The 23,437-nt window shown below is 46.5% G+C and overlaps 1 protein-coding gene across 1 annotated transcript in view; it reads right to left on the bottom strand.

The window, feature by feature from the left end:
- EPG5 (ectopic P-granules 5 autophagy tethering factor) overlaps positions 1-23,437 on the bottom strand; it is a 595,944-nt gene that overhangs the window by 46,096 nt on the left and 526,411 nt on the right. Inside the window, exon 40 of the mRNA XM_085629140.1 lies at positions 17,287-17,529. Within this exon, the coding sequence (XP_085485266.1) occupies positions 17,287-17,529 (243 nt within the window). The remainder of the gene's footprint in view (positions 1-17,286; positions 17,530-23,437) is intronic.

The raw sequence follows: 23,437 nt of genomic DNA on the forward strand, positions 1-23,437 counted from the left end.
GAAACCTTCGAGGTTTAGATGTTGTGATAGTAGATTTTGTTAAATCAACATTTTTATTTTTCTAATGTTAAATATAAAATGCTAAGATCATTTACTGTTTTTCACTTTTTTGAGAATGTAAATGTATTTGAAATTTTAACCGAGAAACGAATATCAGAAATTCAATGCAGGGCTTTACCCTGCATGCCTTTACCCTGCATGCCTTTACTTAGGGGCCTTCCAACAGGCCAATCTTTACAACATGCTATAATATCACACAGGGATTTACAATGTGTGCCTTTACCACTCAATGCAGTGGTATCACCCCTTGACCTGCTCCGGAACTCTAATGTTGGAAATCAGAACATATTTGCAGTGTCCCACCCACTTTTTGCCCCATTTGAGACCCCCATATGCTGGTTTTCTGACTCTAAGAGTGCCCTAGGCTCTGCTCTGGGCAAGCCCAGGCCAGTGCTAAGTTGAAAACACTCAATGAAAACACACACTTGCATTAGGGTACACTATATGTTACGGGACACCTTTAATTGGCATAACCTACCCTATAAGTCCCTAGTAGATAATAGGACATGGGGATTAAAACTGCCTGCACTGCTAAAATGTCTGAGGTCCATTTAAAAGCAGCCCTGTGTTGCGGCACTGCTTTTAAATGTATTTATTCATTTTGAGAATTTTATATAGCGCGAACAAGAACCTTGCGGGTATCAGAGCGCTTTACAAGCAAGATGTCAGGAGCAGATACAAATATAGTAGAGAGTCTATGATTGAGTCTAATACATAGAAGTAGCTACCACTAAAAAAAATAAAAACATATACATTACAAGGTTATATACAAACTTTTAGAAACATAATATCCCTGAGAATATAGTTCAAGTCTTGTTGCAAGAGATCCAATACAAAGTAGTTACAAAAAATCTGGAAATAAAATATTTCACGTAAACGTAGCCATGAGAATCAATTTCACTTCTTTTTTGAAAAAGGCAGTAGAGGGGTTGTCTCGTTTCTGGGAGTAGGGCATTCCAGATCCTAGGGGCCATTCCTGAGAAGGATCGGTTATATGTTTTTTTTCTTGGAGAATCTTTGCGGTTTCAAAAGAAGATTCTTGGAGCTCCTGGTGGATCTGTTACCACATGAGAGTGACAGTTTTTGTGATAGATAACTTGGGGTATTGTGGTGTAGGGCCTTGTGCGTCATACAAGCGATTTTTAGATTAATTCTCACTTCGAATGGTAGCCAATTGAGAACTCTAAGGTCCGGGGAGATATGTGAGTTTCTTTTGGAGCCTGTGATTAGTCTAGCCGCTGTGTTGATTGTGGCTCTTAGCGGGGCCGTCGTTGATCTGCAAAGACCGCAAAGGGCAACACATCCATATTCTACTCTTGGGATTACTAAGGCTTGCACAGCCTGTTTGAAGTCATTTGCGGGCAAAAAGGGTTTCAGTTTTCTTACGGTGTTTATTTGAAAATGTGCTCCTTTTGTAGAGGCACTGATATGTTTCTGCATGTTTAGGTTTCTGGCCAACGTTATTCCCAGTGATTTTGCGGAATCGACAATGAGTGGTTGACCTTTGAGTGCTGTTAGGTGATTCAGCCAGTCGTGAATGATGGAAGAATGGTTGGGGGGGCGATTAGGAGGAATTCAGTTCTGAGGGTGTTTAGTTCCAGATGGTTTTCGGCCAGCCAGGATTGAGTTTTTTCCAGCGTTGAATTGAGAGATTTGAGATGTCCTCAAGTGAATGTAAATAGATTCCAAATCGACTTTAGTGGTAGGGGTACTTAAGAAGTGATAAACTACATTATTTGGCCACTTTAGGTACCCCCAGGGTCTCCCCTAGGTGTTCCGGGTGGGGGCTCATGTCACCATAAGGAGGGCCCTTATAAAATATGTCTTATATGCCCTGGGAATAAAGAAATAGCAAATATCACTTTCCCTTTTGCAGTAAAGTGCTTCGCCCAAAACCGATTTTGGCACTTACTAAGTGATAAACTACAATATTGTGGCAATTTGGGGTAACCCCAGGGTCTCCCCTAGGTGTACCTGGGTGGTGGGTCATGTCATCATAAGGAGGGCCCTTATAAAATATGTTTTATATGCCCTAGGGATAGAGAAATTGCACATTTCACTTTCCCCATTGTAGTAAAGTGCCTCCCAAAATCGAATTTGGTTGGTGCCATGAGCCATGTGCAGTGAGGATCTATACTATTTTTTTCCATTGTTAGGGCTCCTAAAGTCTACCTTAGTTGTCCCAGGGGTGGGGGATCATGTAAGTATAGGCAGGCCCTTTCCTTTACAAAATATGTTTTATATGCCCTGGTGATGGATAAATTGGCAAGTTCATTTTCACCATTTTAGATACCTAGCCCCATAGGATAACATTGCAATAGTTTATGAACGCATAACTATCGCTAGGAATCAAATACAATACATTCAAGGACCTAGGAGAATGGTATTGATAAATCCAGCAGTATGCCATTGCTGAATTTATCCTGAATTGTACAGAAAAAAAGTTACAAGACTTTCTTGTCTGTAAGCCAAAATTCAGCCTTCCTGCAGTTCTCCCTGATTGGTCAGAGTTAACAGGATCAGCTAAGCTGCTTTGTTGCAGTGATAAGTGGCTCACCCAGGGAGAAGGTATCTAGTGGAGAGGGCTCTGCTACATAGGAGAGCCAGGGCAGAGGGGAGGGGTTGTAAAGCATGAAGCTTCAAAGAGAAAATAGGACAGGCAGGGCATACCCGGTCCTTCTACCCACCAGCCCCTCTGACCCAACCAGATGGCAGGAATTTGCAAATGGTAGGGGGCGGTGAGCTATGGAAATGAGCCATACTGGAGGTTGGTTTAACTAGTTTTTGCTCCTCTGATGAGATTTTAGCCATACTGAATTTTGGAGGAATAGTGCTTTATGGGAGAAGATTATGCTACAATTTCGAGGAAGTGGTCATGCTAGGGGTGTTGCCCTGCTCTCCCTCTTGACCCCAGAGAACACTGAATAAATAAGAGAGAGGAGCAAAGCCTCTCAGATCTGCTGCTTGAAACTAAAAGAAGAAGGCTTGCCAAGCTGGAAACTTGATTTGCACCATCAGTCCCTGCATTCTGACTGACTTCGCCTGCTGCATTATCTGGAACTACAGCCCTTTGGATGTACCTTGCTTCAATAGGAATAAAGAGTGGACGCCCTGCAAGGTACAGGTTAACAGAGCTCACCTGGATCATCATCACCAAGAATCCCCTGGCTGGAGTTCATCCAGGTTTTGCCCAGGTGCATTGTAGGAATTGTGGTCCTAACCTTGGGAGGACATTCTTGGAGCTTCCAGACCGTTGGGTTGTGTTTTGGACAATTTGAACCCTTAAGAGGAACTTCAGGAAGAGGTTTCACAAGTTTGGAGCAACTTTGGAAAAAACTACATAATGGAACCGACTCAACCACAAGAGCTAACCCAGACACCTTCAACCACAAGCCGACCTGCACTGCTGGTTTGTTGTGCTGAAAAGATCCGGCGGTCGAACTTCCAAAGTTTTACCGGGAGTTCCCTGAAAGGCAAGCCGGGGAACCCTCACCGAATCGGGACTGTTGAAGAGCATCCAGGGACCACAGCAGAAAAAGCTCCATAAATGTTTCTAAGTCCGTAGATAACATTTTGACAAAGGCCTACTGTGAGCGATATCCGAGAAGGGCTCCCTCGTAGTCAGCCTGAAACTCTGACTTTGTCCCGGTGAAGCACGACCAGATGTCCCAGAGTGACGCAATATGTTTCTTACTGCTATATTGTGCTAAATCTTTAAAAATTCATATTTCCTGTTCTACTACATTGGATTTTTGTCGTTTTTGTGTCATTTTAAAGATAAAAATATTTTCTATAAATTGGTGTGGGATTTTCTATTTGGTGTAGTGTGAATTATTTGCTGAATTGGTATTTTTATATGCTTTACATACCTGTCTCTTAAGTTAAGCCTGCCCGCTCGCAGCCAAGCTACCCAGGGTTGAGCGTGGGAATAATTTATTAAAACCTGTACTGAGCCCCAGACTGTGTTAGTGGCCTTTTTGCCAGTGGTCGGTGCATATTTACCACTACTAATAACCCACTTTCCAACAACTAAAAACCCCATAACTCTGTTAACCACCCTTAAACCCTAAAAACCCCATAACTCCCTCTGCTCTAAAACCATAGAAACCATTTGCCTCCCTTTACCTCTTCCCTTCACCCTAAAAAAACATTCCATCCCTTTACCACTACCCACCCCTAAACCGTTAAAAAACCATACCTCCCTTTACCACTATTCACCCCTGAACTGTTAAAACCATTTACCTACCTCTACCTACACCTGAACCCTAAAAATCCCATATCTTTGTTAACCGCTACCTGCCGTTGAACCCTTAAACAACTTTACTTGCCTTTACCTCTACATCTCTTACCACTGTGAACACTTACGCATCCCTTAACTCTTAAATTGCCTCTTATTAGCAAACAAAAATTATTCCTTTAAAAAAATAAAAACGTAACTGCATGGTAAAGTACTGCAGGGTAAAATATCAAAAAGGGACCTGCTTGGTACTTATTTTCGTCTAGCGATGGCCATTTGAAACCTGCATGTGTACAGGCAAAAAAGGGGATCACTAGGAAGACCTTCCTATACTTTGTTCTTTTATTGTTTCTTATTAACTTCATATTTTGCATGCTAATACTTGATTTAGGTGTGGCAACAATACAATTTGAGGACTTAAACGGCAGATCTTGATTTGCAGAATCATTCAGTGCAGAAATGCACAATTGCCAATGAAATGTACTACCTAGGAAAGTATACCACCACGTATTTTAAAGTTTACCACAAAAACAAAAAATATAGATTGTTGAATTATTCTGTTGGATGTTCAGCGCCAACGGATCATGGCGCCCGGAGTCCCACCAATGAAGGATAGCCTCTGCAATAATTGTGACCCTCCCCTAGGGGCAATGAAGACAACTGAATGGCTGCCGAAGGTAAGGAGAGGGTGACCGTTGTGACGAGCAGTCCAAGGAGCCAAGCAACACCCGGCTCACACTGGTGAACAGGGGTGCGATCAAGATGGCAACAGCCAGTGCAAACTGAATGCCGGGTTAAGTAGGCCTCTCAAATGTGCCCTCTCATCATTAAAGAGTACATGTAGCTCTCTTTACTGCACTCTTGTAGACCACCCCGAAGGTGACTGGGTGAGTTGCGATATCCTGACTGAGTGGACGATGGGGTGAGGAGGAACCACCTGGAGCGGCGGCTGTGCTGGTGAGCGGAGGAACAACCAAGATGACAGCTGCTGCCAGGAAGGTAAGCCAGCCACAGGAGCACCCTCTCTCTATGGGCATCATCTGGGATCCGGCCTGGTCCTCGTCTTGGTATTTGGAAGGGAAACCAGCGTTTCCCAGACAGGGACAACACCCTTAGAGGCCCCTGAATTGTAAGTACAACAGATGAGTGGCACATGTTAGGCTGATCCCGACTTGAGGCCTTGAATGTGTGTGAATGGGGCAGCCTGAGTTGGGCCGGGTGGGTCCCAGAGATCGGACAGTTGAGGTGGGCAGCCTCCAACACCAGGTTTGCGGGCCCCAGTGATATGATGGAGCTTGGGCCTACCCGCCTCCCTCTTCCTTCCCTCCCTCCCCCGAGAGTGCGGCAACAAGAGGGGAAGCCCCCTTGTAAACTCACAGAGCACGTGGGAAGACTCTGTTGAAGTCCCTGGCATGGGCAATGTGATCGGCACTGGCCATGGGTTATGCCAAAAGTCATAAGAGGACTGCACCCAGTCAGTTACAAAAGCATGCATATAAGAAGCAAGAGGTGGCCAGTCGCGGGGACCCGGCACTAGAGGCATCTCGAAGAGGGAAGGCTGCAGCCCGATCCTCAAGGAACTCCTTCATGCCATTAGAGTCCCGCACAATACAGGAGACCAAAATCGACACAGAACGATTGAAGTCACCTTAATTCGTAATGATATAGGAAACTTATGAAGGGAAACACCACAGTGGAGGTGACGCTACAAGACCATGAGGCCTTCATTAAAACCCTTTCAGATGAGGTGAGCCACATGAAGACCACCACACAGCTCCTACATGCCAGGGAGGAAGATGCAGAAGGGATGTCTCGCAGTGCGTTTCATGGGTCCAACGTGGAGAGATTTATCAATTACGTTGTGAACTCCTACCTTCCTGCTGATGTGGTTTGACAGGCAGCTGAGATCCTGGAACTGTATCTACCTTCAGTTGAGAACAAAATAAACACCCTTACAGAAATTCTGCAGCCTAGACCAGCCACATGTGAGGCCCTGCTCCTCCTTATCGAGCCCCTCACCGATATCTTGATGGCACTTAGTCAATCACTGTTCTTCACCAGGCGTCACAGACTGGATCCTGGCAATCATGATTTTCTCACTAAACCTCCTACTCCAGACAGCCTGGTGGTATAGGCTTCAACAAACAAGGTGAGCCCCAAGCTTTCCTCATGATTTATATGGATAGGGAATCAAAGTGGTTTGAGGTTTTTGAAAAACATATGCTCCCTTCTGCACGCCTAGCACTATGATCAATAAATGCTGTAGGTTTATTAGATCACTACACACATGCCCTTTGGGACATGGCAAGCAAAATCTTGCCATGGTCCTGAAAAATGTTAGTTCCTGTCAAGCTCAGAGAATGCATTATTGACAAGATGCAGCTAAATGTGTGTTTCAACCTGGCAGGCATACTACTGATTGCCTGATAAGGGTGGTGAGCACCAGTGTTGTGCTCCACCGACACACATGGGTGTGTCACACAGAATTTTCTGGAAATGTACAAGCCTCTCTCACGGATATGCTCTTTGATGGATCACGCCTTTTCAGTGAATAAGCCGATACTGCCGTCGAGCGCAATAAAGATCATAGAGCCACGTGGGCTCCCTGGGTCCGTTGACCCCTGCCAAGCAATTGCCACATCACTTCAGACAATTGAAAGTCTGCTGCAGAAGCTGGCATATAGGCAACAACAAGTCTACCCAGCCACTGCAGCAGTCATCCGCAGTCCTTTTGAGGCCAGGAATGCAGGTCTAGTAGTCAATACGCAGGCTAACAAGGGCAACAGTCCTCCAAGTTCCCTTACCCTGTGGCAACATCCAGTCGCTTTAGGTCAACCATATAGGCACACACCAATCCTGTGTGTGCAGGATTCCGCACTTCCTCCCAAGGTAACAGTCTATCATGTCTGACAAATGGGTCCTACAAATCATTTAGCATGGCTATGCTCTACCCTTTCTTTTTTGCCCATCCAAATTTTCCTCCCACATCAAGGGGAATTTCAAAGGAGCTCTGTCCATTGTTAGAAGAAGTGTGAGAATTACTCTTCACAGATGCTATTGAAAGGGTTCCAGAATAGAAAAGAGGACAGGGTTGTTCCCCTGTGCTGAAGAAGAATAGAGGTCTCCAACCTATTCTGTACATTTGACCCATGAATGCCTTCTTGAGGAAGGACAAATTCCGAATGCTCACACTAGCCCAGATTCTGTCTGTTCAGGCTATGGGGAACTGGATGGGGTGGTTGGACTTGTAGAATGCCTATTTTCAAAAACCAGTCTGGCAGTTGCACAGACGTAACCTGCACTTGAACATAGACCAGGCACACTTTCAGTTTGTCATGCTCCCCTTCGTCCTCACAAGTGCTTCTAAGGTGTTCACGAAAGTGATGGTAGAGGTCGCTTCTCACATTCAGAGGTTGAGGATACGAGTTTACCCCTGCCTCAATGACTGGCTGTTTAAGACAGACTCACCAAAGTCAATCACAGACCACCTCCTGAAATTTTTGGGGTTTATGATCAACAAGCTGAAGTTACATCTGACTCATTCTCACAGGCTTCCATTCATTTGAGCTGTGCTGGAGATAATACAGTGCAGGACACTTCCTCTGAATCAACACGTCCAGGACATTCAGGCTGTGATAGAGGTATTTTAGCCTCTTTACTATATCTCGGTGAGAGAAGCCCTGAAGCTTCATGGCCTCTTAGCCTCCTGCATCCTCCTTGTCAACTATGCCAGGCAGTACATATGGGTTCAACAGTGCAATCGGAAGCTCCAGTGCCATCAAGGAGAGGGTAGTGCAGGTTCTCACGGATAACACCAGTGCCATATAGTATTGCAACAATTGAGGGTGAGCGAGTCCTCTGCCAGGAGGCTCTCCACATCTGGAGCTCGGTAAAACGTCAGGGCATTTCCCTGGTCACAAACTACCTGGTAGGATCCTTGAATGCCAGAAAGGATGAGCTCAGCTGGTGGCGAATGGCACATCATGAATGAAGTCTACATCCAGACGTGGCACAGGGCATCTTCCAGCAGTGGCGAGAACACTGGTTAGAACATTCCATTGGAGTTTCCACAAGAACACTTGCTAGGAGATGCATTTTGGCTGGAACAGAACACAGGACTCTGTCTGCTTTCCCGCCTCTGCCCCTCCTTCACCAAGTTCAGAAGAAGATCAAGAATGACTAGGTCCAAGTCATCCTAGTGCCTCCAGATTGAGCCGGGAGCGTATGGTACCTGGAACTTTTGGGAATAAGCACCTGCACTCCGATTAGTCTACCACTTTGGAAGAACCTGACGTGCAAGTCGGATTTTATGTAACTTAGGCCCATATGGCAACTTTAGTTTGTAGTCACTTTGTTGCGCAAAGTTTTCCAGTAACCATTTACAGTTGCTGGCTACAAGACAGTCTTCTGCCCTCCTGAGGAGAGGTGTGAAATACTCTCAGGAAGCAAAACAAAGGGCATGCAGTTAGAAGAGGTATGGCCTCTTCCTGGCAGGGAGGCCAAACAGGGTTTGAGCCCAAAAGGTGAGCTTCAAAGGGAAGTCGCATTTGAAGGACAAGTGGCTGACACACTCGAGAAGGGCTGGTCTTTTGTTCTTGCAGACAGGTGGGCGTTGGGGACAGAGAAAGGAAAACAGTTGCCAAATGGGCCCCACAGTAGCCCTACCTCTGGGGCGGGCTAGGGAGCTCTACATGCCAGTAGAAGGGCTCTGCCATTTTGGGAGTTGACAGAATAGTGCTTTCAGGGCTAGCTTGATGCCACACTTCACAGTAAGTCATCACTAGGTGGGAGGGGACTGATAGCCCATTGGCTAGTAGCCCCCCTTCCTTTGAGGGCACAACTTGGGCATAAAAGTGGTAGCCCAGGCTCTCAGACCTCAGATCACATCTGTACTGAAAACTGGACCATAGAAGGAATATCTTGGTATTCTCTGGACCTAGCAAAGAGAGACAGCACCAAGACTGAACTGCACCTGCTGCTCCTCAAGCTACCAAAGTGAGGACTGTGCCTGTGGTGCCCTACTCACGGAAATCTAGTCCCCGAGTCTCAGACAGAAGAAGTTATTCCAAGGGTCAGTTGGCTAAATTCCTGTTACAGCTAGAAGGCCACAAAAGCGGAAGGAGACGGCCTTGAGAGCCAATATCACCTGACCGCTGCTGACCCCTGAAACTGCAGTCTGGGAGACTGAGTCCTGACCCGCAAAAGCTGCACTCGAGTCTAGTGGACCCAGGAAAGTTGTCAGAGTGCAGTTTGATCACCCAAGAATGAAGTTACAGCTAGTAAAAGGGAACTACTAATTTGGCTGTAACCAGAGACCAGTAGACCGGTGGCAACTGGTTTTTGGCTTGACTTCAACCGGACTTTAAGGGCCAATTACCACTGTGGGTAAAGTTACCCCACCGTGACCGTGGACAGAGGAGAAGCCTGCGGGAGACCCCTGTCTACAGATCAGCATCCTGTATAAGGACAACTCTATTGAAGTCTATGGTGCTTTGCCCATAGGACCTGGAACTGGACTGGTGAGTGCTTAGATTGCATGGTAACTGTCCAACCAAGCCTTATAGGCCCTTGTGACTCAAGTCCTGCCGGAGTTAGCTGTCAGAGTAGTAATATACAAATTTATATAAGGTTTCCAAAATTTCCAAAGTGAACGGCTTGCGTTTTGAGTGAAAAGAAGTGAGTTTCATCTATTAAATGACATGCATTAAGGACGAGAGGAGTTTAATCTGATTCTAATTTGGTCTGAATATTTAATTGATAAAATTGTTTATAAGATTGTTGATGTGAACCAATTTTAAAGTATATTTATTGTTTTGTATTGTTTAAAGATTATGATCTAAATAAACATATCTTTGACTGACTGACTGACTGAGTGAAAAGCAGTGTTTTATTATTTTCTTAATAATTTAAACCTCCAAAACCCTGGACTGGATTTTGTTAATTATGGTGCCTAAAAATTGATTCAAACTAAGATGTAGTTTTATAAATTTGTATTTGTTCTTTATTCAGCTGTTTTGGTACTCCTTAATGCTTTACACTTTCGACTTGATAAAGTCTGACTGCTAAGAGCAACAACTACCTGGAGTTAAGCTAAGGTTTTAAAAGAAATCTGACTGGACCCAGTACAGGAAGTGAGTTTATTACACAGTGAAGTCTCACACCCAGACCATAATATAAAATGCTTTCCTCACAACAGCTAACTGTGGCGTGCCTGCCTTCAACAGCCAGTTGTCGAGGTAAGGAAAATTGGTAATCCCGATCTCCAAAGATGGGAAGCAACCACACCATCATCTCTAACACCTAAGGGACAATGGTTAGGCCAAAATGGTATACTGCAAACTGTAAATTTTCTTGCGCTACTTTGAACCACAGGTAACGTCTTTGGGTCTGCAGGTAACGTATATGAAAATAAGTAGTCAGCAGGGCCAAGAATATGAACCAGTTGCTCGGGTCCAGGGAACGCAGAATCTGGACCAGCTTGAGCATTTGGAATTTGTCCTCCGCAGGGAGGAATTCAGACCACAAAGATCTAGGATGGGCAGCAGTAAATAGAAACATCCACAACTCACTAGTATTTCCAAGGCCAGAACCCTCTTGCCGGCTCCTTTGGACAGTAAAACGTGCCCTTCTTGCCATAAAATAAACAGATGTCCCCCTGAGATTCACTCTGATGTAGAGTCAAGATTTGGTGGAGGAGAAAGAAAGAGTAGGGCATAGTCAGGCTGAAAATTGGGGAAGATCCATCTGACTGATAAAATAAATCGCCACCCCACGGGAAAAAGCCAGATCTTGCTTCTCACAGGGTAGTTGTATGCTACTAATGGCAAGCTAAAGCGGTTTGGCAGCTGTTGCCGAAAGGGAAATTATCTGGGAATACTGGTGCCTTAGTAGCTTGCTTGATCCACATTCCAGGCCTCAAAAGGACAGGGGTCATTGCAGCATAGGCTGGGGAGTCTGTGGCTACCTCTATGACAGCCCCCTAGAACAGCCTCCCGAATTTCAGAAACAAGTGAGTACACTATTTGCTAGTGGTCAAAAGAACCAGAGAGCATGGTGTGCCCCTAATCTCCTTGAAACGTTCTAAAGCAAAATTGGCTTTCTCATGGAACAAGTGCAAGCCATCAAAAGGCATATCCTTGAGAGAGGCCTGTACATCTTCAGGAAATCCTGTGGGGCACATCTAAGAATCGAAATGGAGAGCAGACGACCTCCTGGTCTACGTGAGAGACATAGAGAATTAACCAGCCCAGCTGGCACACACACTACGTGACATTGCCGTCAACTCGGGACTTAGTGTAAACGCTAGCAAGTCCTGTATTTATGCATTCGGGGAGGGAAGTCAAGATCCGGGTTATACGTTGAATGGTACACGGGTGCAATGGAGGGAGGACACCTTCCGATACCTGGGAATTCAGATATACCGTCAGCCGACAGAATTATTCGATGGCAACCTGGGCAAAGCCTTAACTGCAATCAGATCGCAAGTACACTTTTGGAACACGCTCCCGCTAATGGTAACTGGCAGGGTAGCACTATCCAAGATGGTGATACTCCCCCGTCTCCTGTATTACTTTGCTAATCTGCCTATATATGTTCCGGCGTCCTTCTTTGCTACACTCACTAAGCTACTCAGAGACTACCTCTGGGGGAACGCTCGTCACAGAATAGCACTAGCAAAACTATATCTGCCCACTGACCAGGGGGTTTTCGAGCACTCTTATTTAGCTGCACAACTGCAGTGGATAGCCCCCTGGCTTTCAGATAGGGGTCGCAAGGACACTGCAACCACACTACCTCCTCACTCCCTGGAGCAAATAACCAGACTCTTTCATCCAGTCACTAAAGCCGCAATGCCGGCCACACTCCTCCTGGGGGTGGCGTACAAATGCTACCGTAGTAGTCTGTATCTCACCAGAACGCTGGTCCCATATGTGCCGGCCATACCATTGGAGGGTTCCCCTAGCGGGCCTGGGATACTCACATCTCTGGCACTCGCGGAATGGCGAGAAGCTGACATACAGACCCTGGGAGATCTGTACCGGGATGGCACGCTTATACCATATGAATCCTTAGTCGAGGAAGTGGGACTGCCACAGGGGCAATTCCCGCGACACCGTTCGCTGGTTGCAACACTAACAGCTAGATAAGGGGACATGACCACAGAGCTGAGCCAACACCTCACTATTCAGTACCTCCATGTTATGGCGAGAGGCAGACATTTGGTTCGCTAGATCGCGGCGTCACTCCGAACACATGCAGCGATAAGAACCACTTCGCTGCAAATGGGAATTAGATCTAGGGGGACAGTTGGAGGACAGGGAATGGGAATGGATAATAAAGAGCCCAGTACATATACCCTGGAATATGAGGTTCAGGCAAATACAACTGTTCATAGTCCACAAAGCATACCTTACACCCGAGACGATCAACCGGTACTTCCACCGCGCGGACGCAGCATGCCCTCGTTGTGCTGAACCAGGGGCTGGACTGATACACATGCTGTGGAGCTGTCACAGACTACATACATATTGGCATGCAGTCAGTGGGCTATTATGCACATGCACAGGCCGTGACATGCCCCTTGAATGGACTGTTTACTTATTGCACCATTTCCGTAGAACCCCGACCACAAAAGTAACATCTCGGTTTCTTGACTTGGGATTAGTGGTTGCTAAGCGGCTTCTAACTAAGCGGTGGAAGGCACAGGATCCGCCGCATATACGTGCGTGGAGGTACTCGCTCCTAGCATGGGCCAAAGCAGAGGGAATCGCCATCCTGCGGGAAGAAACGTTGGGGCTATGGAAGGAGCCCATAGCGGCCCAGTGGGAGGGTCTACTCCGGGCCCTACAGCAGACACAGGAGGACAGCCCTGCGGGACAGTCCGAGGGTGAGAATAGCGAACCCGTGATGAGTGACGGGTGCCCCGCCCGCAGACAACCGTAACACCATGTGCATACATACATATTAGTGGACACCCAGGGTGGACACAGCCGTAGCCAGCGAGTAGGGGTGACTGTCAGGCTGATGACACGTTTTGGGACGTCGGATGGTGGAGGGGGGGGCAATGTGAGGGATAATTATGCTAACACCGGTCTATGCTGCTGTTGTTGGTTTTGTTTTGTTTGTTCTTGACCATAACATCTGTTCATAAGCCCACTCTGAAGGATCTGGAAGGACTCTGTACACTGTATTAATGGAACCATGCAATTGTTGTATTGTAACATCTACCCTTGGTGAAATGGACGAGCTGGTGGGGTTAAACTCGTCTCTAAACTAACAATGTCAGTGGTATGCATGTTATGTTCAATACTCACTCAACCATATTGTCTCCCGAATATTGGTAGATGGTTCAATGTATAGATGGCATTTATTAAAGTCGGTTGCCTTCATGAATATGTACAATTAAAATCAATAAAAACAGATTTAAACAAAAAGAAGAATGGAAATGGAGCACCAATTTAGTGCCACCCATCCTTCTCGGACAATCAGTAGTATCAAGCCTAGCACGAATCATGTATTAATCCACCTTTGGATCACCCTGAATTGCGCCAGTGATGCCCTAAGGTCTTCCTAGACCACTGGTAGGCTCTTCCTGCCCATGCATCAAAATGTGTGTATATCTCTGTCCAACAAGCAAACTGCAATGACTGATTATTTGACCTGTCAGCCTTAGGTTGGCCTGCCCCCAAACATTTTGCCTATCGCCTCCACTTTTTGCTGATCTTGTTTTTCCTGGCCTTAGGACTCTGAGCACTTTACCACTTCTAACCAGTGCTAAAGTGCATGTGCTCCCTCTTTAGTACATGTTACTATAGGTTTATACCGAGTTGACACATTTAATTTAGTTCTAAGGCTCAGTAAAGAAGCAATACCTGTGGCCAGTGCCTGTAAATGACATGCTATTCGTGGATCTGAAGCACGGAACGTGCCACCCACTTAAGTAGCCCTTAAAACATGACTTTGGCCTGCCATTGCAGCCTGTGTGGGCAGTTTTAAACTGCCATTTTGAACTTGTAAGATAAAACTTTTCCCAGACCCAAATCTTCCTTTTTCAAACATATAAGTCACCCCTAGGGTAGCCACTGGACGGCCCTAGGGCAGGGTTCAGTGTATTTAAAAAGTTAGACATGAATTTTAAGCTTTGCATGTCCTGGTAGTGAAACACGCTTACATTTGTGTTTCACTACTGCAAGGCATACCTCTCCCATAGGATAACATTTGAATTGCCAAATTCTGAGGTTTCCCCATGCACAGGGCACACTGGGAAGAGAAGAAAAACAGATTTGTCCCGGCCAACATTTTGCCATGCTGAAAATGGGATCAGGTAGACCTTACAGTAAAGGCTCTTGCCTCGTGGGTCCCTTCCTGGGTAGAACTTTCATCCTTGCCCTCGCTGGAGGATTTATTAAACAAAAAAGAGACCTGGGAGTCTGATTTAGAGTTTGATGGATGGGTTACTTTGCCGCAAACATAATGGACATCCCATCCACCTTATTACAAGCGCATTACATCCTGTGGCACCCATTGATGGCGTCAGCCTTGGAACCTTTTTCTCTGGAAGATTTTGAATGTCAAAAAGAAGACTAATTCCTCAGGTAAAAACTTTGAATGGTGTGACCTACTTAAGTCACACACCCTGTTCCCTCAACTTCGAACTTAAATTGGTGCTTTACCTTTCTAGGCGCTGTTTGCCTAACAATTTTAAAAATATATCTCTGGTTAACCTTATCCGACTTTGATGTCTTTTTGTTTGCTATACTTTTCTCTGTTTATATCATTGGTTTAGGAATTGTGTTATGTTGTTTTCTTGACTTTAAAATTATTTCTACTTCTAGAACTTTATATATGTTTCTCTGATGAATTACAAGCAATGTGGGCCAGTTACCAGGGGTTGATATAGAGTTTCTCTGAGACTTGTGTTGCGATCTAACCAGGGTGAGTATATTATGTTAGTGAGGGTGCATCCTTTTCAAATGAGTAATCCACTTTCTGACAGGGCTGGACTTGCCATATCACAAGCGGATAAGTCATAAGTGGCTGGAAATTGTGAAGTTGCTTTCAGGAGTGACCTTTGTCTCAAACAAGCCTGATAGCAGCCCTTCGGGAACAGGCTGCAGAGATTCACTGGGCAAGTCATACATGCAGTCATTGAATAAGTCATGAGCTTCCTATGCAAAATATTGGTTTTAAGACCATATATTTGGTAACTTGTTATGTGAAGTGTTTCACTTATGTCTAAATGCTCCTAATATTGCCAAACCAGGGGACAGAATCACAGGTACATGATGTTATCAGCCCAGAGTCATTCCATTTGGAGAAATTGTAAACCTTTACTAGAAATTCAAGTTTCAAAGATAGTTGCATTTGCCACTGTCAGGGCTAGAAGAACCTTTTGTTCCAACATTAACATCACCCTGTAATAAATAGTGACTGACTAATTTATCCATTCTACATTGTCATTCTTAATATTTAAAAAAAGGTATTATTTTGAGAACTGTGTGCCCTGTACATTTATGTCCTGGAAAGTAAATTGGAGTTATGGTTAAAAGTAAAAAAAAGAATCCGGAAGGGTACATATGGTTATATAAGAAATTTGACTCTAAGTTATATTCCGGCTGCTGTCTTGTGCACGCTGGGCTTATTGTGGCCTTATAACAGCTTTGGGCTTAGAAGGAGTTTCAAAATCTTGAAACACTGGCCAGATGCTTCCACATGGGAGTTGTGCTCAATTGTAATTGAGATCAACACAGTCGCACAATGATACCAAATTCAGCTGCTAGGAGAGAACACAGTAAACACTGTTTTTTACTGGTATCATCCTAATTGTGCCTTAATTCACTGGCACTACACACTGTTTATAGCAGCAAAATCTCTCACATTTCAGTTACTGCTGTACCACTGAGGAAGATGATTTCACAGACAGAGCACCTAGTAACAACACAACTCACGTTGCCTACGGCGGACATTTTACTAAGACAAAAATCTCTGAAATGCAGTCACTGAGCCTTTAGCTGGATCCATGTATATCCAATGTGAAGCATTTAAAAAATATAGGGGTTTGAAGTCCTGCTCACAACTCGTGTGGTTAGTATTCAAGTAATGTCTTTCTTAAGCCATTATGCTCGGTGGTGGAGTGGGGGAAATAATGTCAGACTTACTCATGGTTAATAAGAAGTATAGGTGTAGAGGGTGAGGATACAATGATGAAGCATGCCACTGGTGGCACTAATGGTTGAGGATTCAGGCACCCTGTTTCCCACCACCTAAATCCTTTGGGGACGAAAAAAACACAGGCAAGCCCTCCCTTTTGATAGAATTTAAGCTTTGTTAAAGACAAACGGTGTATAAATGATATTGTGATAAATGTCACGTAAGTTCTTAAGTGAAGATTTTCTCCATTTATACTAAGTCATGATAAGGATATATTATTTTGTGATGTCGTGTCTGTGGATTTCTTATTTTGTGGCGACCATGAAAAGTGCACTTTAGAACACGTTAGGATGATGTCAGTAGTATATTTTATTATAAACATACGATGTGTAGTGTTTCTTTCCTGTTCCTGTGGTGATGTGTGCAAATCATTAGAGATTTTTTTACAGTGTGTATTTTCTCATGAGGATGTAAGTCCATTGTATGTTCTTCAATGAGGAGTGTGTGTGTGTGTGTATGTGTGTGAGTAGTTTACATTCTTGGTTGGTAATGCATATGTTTAGTATATTAGGGAGGGACTATATTCTTCAGGGTTAATACTTCATGGCTTGTAAGCTTTTTAGCATGAGTCTATGGTCTGTGCATGTATGACTGCATGCTATGCATGGGTGAAGTCTATTGGCTTACAATGCTTGATTGTTTGTTTTGTTTTTTACTTCATGAGGGTGTTCAAAAAGTAAAGCTGCTGTAGGCCAGACCCACATATCACTTCCCTTGTCTCATTGTAGAACAGTGCCTGCTAAAAGCTTTTCTAAAAGATATACCAAAAAGTCTCTTACCGTCTTTGAAGAAGGCCATGATGCATGCTTCTGTAGTCTCTGCCATGTGCCTGACGGATGCCAGACTCTGGCAAGCTGCTGTTAAAAGAGGCAGCACTTGCAGGCCACTCACTTTTCTGCCAATCCAGGTGCTTAAGCTGGCCCTTAGTGACTCTGCAGTTGTGATGCCAGCATTGTTTAGCATCATTAGAACCTCAATGAATAGACTGCTTAGCACCATGTGACGCTTCTGAATGTCCAACTCTAAACATGAGAAATGGGGTACAATACATAGAAAGATATTAATTATTTTGTTGCTCTCTTCTTCTACAACCAATAATTCCATTACATTTGTGACATCCGGTACTCAAAATACTACCGTTTAATACAAAATATTGCAAATATAAAGAATACACAACATTGAATCACCCCGGTTTATAGTGCAAAGGTTCATAAAATAGGACTGTCAGATCCTAGGCCATGATTCACAAAAGCAATTTACACTTTTGCAAAAGTTTACCCTTCTTAACAAGTTTACTACTTTTGTTATTCACAAACTCAGAGTATTAAGTCCAGCACTACACATAGCCAACCACTGGTACTGCAACACCCTCCCAGGGCAAATAATGTAGGTAGGGATTTAAAATAAAAAAAATAGGATATAATGTATCTTAAATAAATAATTTTAAAAAGTTAAAAATACAAATAAATATCAATTAATGGTATAAAATATATACAAAATAGTGCATATTTATCATTGAATTATAGAAAAATAACTAATTTTGAATTAAAACATAATGTAAAAATAAAGTTAATGAAAAATAATTACATTAATTTACATTGCTTCCATCCATAATTTTTTTATAATTATTAATGCACATAAAAAAAACCTTTTGGTGGGAACTCATTTTCTAATCTAAACTTCAGAAAAAATATTTTAATTTAATTTTATATAGTTCCATTAATCATAGTTTTAAGTCAAATTGAATGTTATAATGCTGTAGCATGTTTTTATTTTGTTCTAATTTTAAAGTAAAAATATAAAATGGATATACATTATTGTTTAACATACGAATATTGTTAATATTTGTTTTCAAACTGAATACACTTTTTTTACTTTTCCCTTTACTTTACCATGAGGACAGTGCTGCCCTAACAGGTAAACTAGATAGGACAGATATTATCCTAGGATATAGATATATATACACATGCATATATACTCCCAACATGGTCAAGACGTCGTTCTACCAGACCATAACACGATGTGCAGTGTGATGGCCTGGAACCGCATTGGTACCGGGAGGAGACTGAAACTGTGTGTTGTATACAGACTTGGACTTCTGACGCCCCAATGTAATTGGGACAACAATGAAGCTTGTGGTTTAGCAACATGACCGGGGAATTGGGGGCTAGAAGATGTATGGAGACCAGCACACCCTAGATCAAAAGATTATTCCCTCCACTCACTCGTACATAACTACAAGTCAGACTCATGGCGTTTAGAGGAACGTTAAAGCAGTTGTCAGGGGGACAGTATTAGAGTGGTGGCGGGTGTCAGGAAACTATGGAGCAGGAGCTGAACATATGAGACAAGACATTATACAACTTGAAACACAATGTGATCAATAATCCAGCAGAACTGGTGACAGGTAGGGAAGACTATGCCACACTGCTGGAAAGAGTGCTGTGACTTAATTAGACCTACTATGATGAACATACCCATAATGAGGGAGGCAAGTCAGGTGGATACCTCTTGTGGCTAATTAATCCCAAGCTGAGAAGCCCACCCATGACAGGAATTAAAGATAGTCGAGATGCTACAGTATACATACATGATGTTACTGTGGTCTAAACAAGAGCAGTTGGTCTGGCAAAAGCAAAAAGGCCAAATGGGTCAATAAATAACCTTTTACAGTGTCCACTACAAAGTCTTACTGGTCTAAGGACAAAACAGACATAAGGACATCTGGCAGCTTCGCCTGTAAAAGGTCAGTGACTTGGGCACCACACCAGGTTATGAACTTTTCCCAGTGCCCAGTGTAGATGGATTACATGGAAAGTAACTGGTAGCGAGGCTCCACCACTTCAGGCAGCACATCAAATTAAATCAATTGCACTTCTCCATCCCCAAGCATGGAGATATAAGTTGTGGAGGTTCATGTGGATGCCCTGCCCTGCCCTGCTAATGTGACAGAAGATCCACCCGAAGTGGTAGTTTGTTCAGAGCACAGATGCACATAGTCAAGGGTTCTTGATACTTTGTCCTTATACAATCTGAGGCCACTTAAGCCTGGTCGTTCTTGATCTTCTTCAGAACTTGGGGCAAAGGAAATAGGGTTGGAAACGCATATAGGAGTCCCTCGTTCCATTCCAGTGGGAATGTGTCTCCTAACCAGTGTCGCTGTGGAAACTCTAACGTGCAAAATTGTGGAAAATTCGCATTCTCAACTGTGGAAAAAAGATCTAGCTAGGGCTCTACCCACTTGTCAAAGATGACCTAGACCACCTCAGGAAATACACGTCACTCGTAATCCACCAGACATCATCAGCTTAATTCCTCAACTCTGGCATTTAGGGACCTTCCTAAGTGACTGACAGCAAGGAAGATGTTCTGGTGCTCCAGCCACCTCCAGAGGTGCAGGCCCCTGTGCCGCCCTGCTAGTTGTAGTACCACATGGCAAACGTGTTGTCTGTAAGAACCTGAACTACCTTCCCCTAATGTTAGGAAAGCCTTCAGGGCTGGATGAAGGGCTCGTAGATACAAAAGACTGATGTGGAACTGTCCCTTCACTGGAGACCAGAGGCTTCTGATCTCCATGTCCCCAACCCGAAGTGATGTGTATGCCACCACCATCAGCTCTGAGTGCGAAAGGGACAACTTGCTACCATAGGACAAAGTGTGATCGGCCAGCAACTACTGCAGAATTTGGGCCAACTCTCTTGAGACCTGGACAGTTCCAAAAACGTGGCATTGATGCTGGGTTCACTGGGACTAAGTTCCATTGTAGAGCTTAAACATGTCAGCTGGCAGAGTTGACAAGGAGGATACACAAGGCTAACCGGCCAAGAAGCCTCAGAGCCAACCACACCTGGATCCGGGATCAGGCCTGAAACATTGGGATCATAGTCGGAATGTCCCAGACTTTATTCGGTTGCCAGAGCAGTCATAATAGTACATAGAAATGACAAAAAAGAGCACTGTTTATATAGATACTTCAGTACAATTTCAATTAACTTTAAAGGAATCTCATAAGAAAAATACAATATAATGATAAAATTCATATATATATATATATATATATATATATATATATATATATATCCAAACACAAAGTCTCCTGTTACCGGAGCCTCCGACCCTTCAGGGCGACCTCTGTACAATGGGCACGGAGCAGCCCATCAACTTAAAACACCAAGAAAGGGGGGCGTGGTCTCGCCGCGGACGATGTGAGTCGCACATCGCTGAGGCTCCGGGCCGCCGCCGAGGAAAACAGCCTGTAAAGCAGGGCAGCAGCTACGGAGACGATTCAGCTGGGGGGGCCCGACTGGACATTGTGAGCGGGCAGCTGCTGGGCGCCTTGGAGACTCCTGGCTTGGGCTGTGGCGAGCAGGAGCGGCGTACGAGGCAGGGCGCCGGCGGAGGAGACCGCGACCGCCATCTTGGACGCCCGGACCCGCCGCGCTGCGGTGGGACTGTGCCTGACTGACCCGGGAGGAGTGCCGCTGGAGGAGCAGCGCGGCCGTGTGGCAGTGCAGCGGCGGCATCGAGGCGGCCAGGGCTGACGACGAGGAGGTTTTGAGGAAGATCGGGCTCGGGGGCGGTAGCGGCCGCCATCTTGTGGTCTGCGGCTGGCCCTGGCCCGGGGTTGCGGCTGCCCGCCTCGTGGCGCCGCGGAGGAGGCGGCCGTGCTGAAGCCTTGGCCTTGATCTGGGCACTTGGAGCGGACTGCTGGGGCTGCCCTGGGGACACCTGGCGCCATAATCTGCACCCCACTGCACACGTGGAGCTGCTGTCGCGTGGCGGCGCCGCGGGCCCTGCTGCTGGTGCCTGGGACCCCTGGACTGGCCCGGCCGGGCCTTGACCGAAGCATCGTCCTGCTGGCTTGTGAGGACGTTGAGCCTGGGGGCGCCGGCCATCTGTAGAGCGTGGGAGCCACGAGCAGCACGGCGGACGACGCCTGCGACGACCAGAGCTGGTAGGCCGGGACCTCCCGGATGACCTGGGTGACCGTTGGGGATTGGATCAGAGGCGGGGGCCCGAAGGTAAAGGCGAACGACGCGGGATGTGCGTGTGGCTGTGGCCTGGCGGGCGCCGGGGGCTGTGAGAGGCCGGCCGCCACCTCGACTAACCACGCGGGAGGGGCCTGGCCCGCACGACGCCCTGCTGACTGTGTCCTACTGCTTGTGCCCGCAAAACCTGGGGTCTGTGGACCGGCGTGGGACTGGGTGAGGTCTGTTACCGCGCCTTGGCCTGGGAGCCTGCTGGTGGCGCTCGCTACGGGCGCGACGGCCATCCCTAGCGCTGGAAGGCCTCTCTAGAGTTGCACCGCGGCCCTCGCCGGGGCCTTAGACAGCGTGGGAGTGCGAGCCTGGAGTTGGCGGTGGATCCCGTGGCCGGGGGCAGTCTAGCGGCCACATCGCCTCGTAGAGCTGGGCCTTGAGAACCTTCTGCACTGCGGCACCCTGCGCCACGGTGCTGTCGTCTGCGCTCACCCCTGCGCCCCTGAGGTTCCGAGCCTGGAAGGTTGGGGCTGAACACTCGCCACAGGACTGCGGGCCCTTGAGCTACTTGGGGCTACTACCCCCACTCACTGTGAGGCCGATCCTAAGCGCGGCCGCAACATGACCCGTACGAAGCCGGGTAAAGAGCCGCCGGCAACCCCCAAAGACGCCTCTGTCAAGGACTTGTGGAATAAGCCGGCCACAGCATCACAGAGCGCAGAGCCATCGGGGGCAGGGGTTTCGGCAGCCCCCGTCACGCAATCCTTCATGACGGCGTTCATGCAAGAACTTAAGTCGGAAATTGGGTCCCTCCGCACAGAAGTCCAGGCATGCGTGAAGGACCTTCGGAAAGATGTGGGAGAGCTGGGCGGCCGAGTGGATGACTTGGAAAAGACCCTGGATGCACGCACGGAAGACCAAGAACATCTATGGCAAAGATTGGCGACCTTGGAAGAACAGCATGTTGAGCTCCAGATCAAACAGGAGGATTTGGAAAATAGGGGGCGCCGGAACAACATACGCATCCGGGGGGTGCCGCCTGGGGCAGAAGGGGCAGATATTATGTCCTTTGTGGCAGACTTACTTCATGACATCCGAGGGGATGACGACACTTCGCCGCCCACCCTGGACCGCGCCCATAGGGTTTCGGGGCCGATGGGGAGGCCGGGGCTTGTCCCTGACATCTTGACACAGGTTCATTTCTTTGTTGAAAAGGAAGCCATCCTAAAGGCGGCCAGAGGCAAATCCGAAATCCTCTGCGGGGGAAAGCCCATCCAACTGTTTCAGGACTTGGCCTCCACCACTCTCCGGCGCCGTCGGGACTTCAAACCCATCACTGACAAATTGAGGGAGCTCAACATCCGCTACCAATGGGCCCATCCCTTCGCCCTCATGTTTCAGTGGGAGTCCAGGCGGCGAGTGCTGCGCTCATACCGGGAAGCGGCCCAACTCCTGTAGATTCCCGATTCACCACCAGCCAGCCCCGCGCGGCGCCCCCCCAAAGTCAGAGTCCCGGTGAAGCCGCAGTGGTCCACAGTGCGACGCTCTAGACACCCATCGTCGCCGGAGGGCAGTAGGGCCTCCCGGGACAAGCAAGACATTATCGAACATATCAAATCCCTGGAGGGCTCATCCCCGCCGCTGGGCTCACAGGCTTCTGCCCTTAAGTGACCGACGTCACTGTGGAACATCTCATCTGACTGCAACTTAACAACTGAGACAGCTGAGACGACTGGAGGTATGGCCGGCTGTAGGCTGCATCTCTCCCCCATTGCTCGACGCCTTGGACACCTCCCTCGGAGGCGCATCACCGTCTCCTCTACGGGGCGCTGTCTCCCAGGCTTGGGCGGCGGCCCGGGATGGACCCTCGACACCATAACTCTGCGGTTCAACGATGGCGCACCCCCCCTCCTATTTCTGGGAGAGTGACATCTCCGAGACAGCCTGTGCC

The sequence above is a fragment of the Triturus cristatus genome, chromosome 2_1, assembly GCF_964204655.1.
Source record: "Triturus cristatus chromosome 2_1, aTriCri1.1, whole genome shotgun sequence".
NCBI classification, from domain to species: Eukaryota; Metazoa; Chordata; class Amphibia; order Caudata; family Salamandridae; genus Triturus; species Triturus cristatus.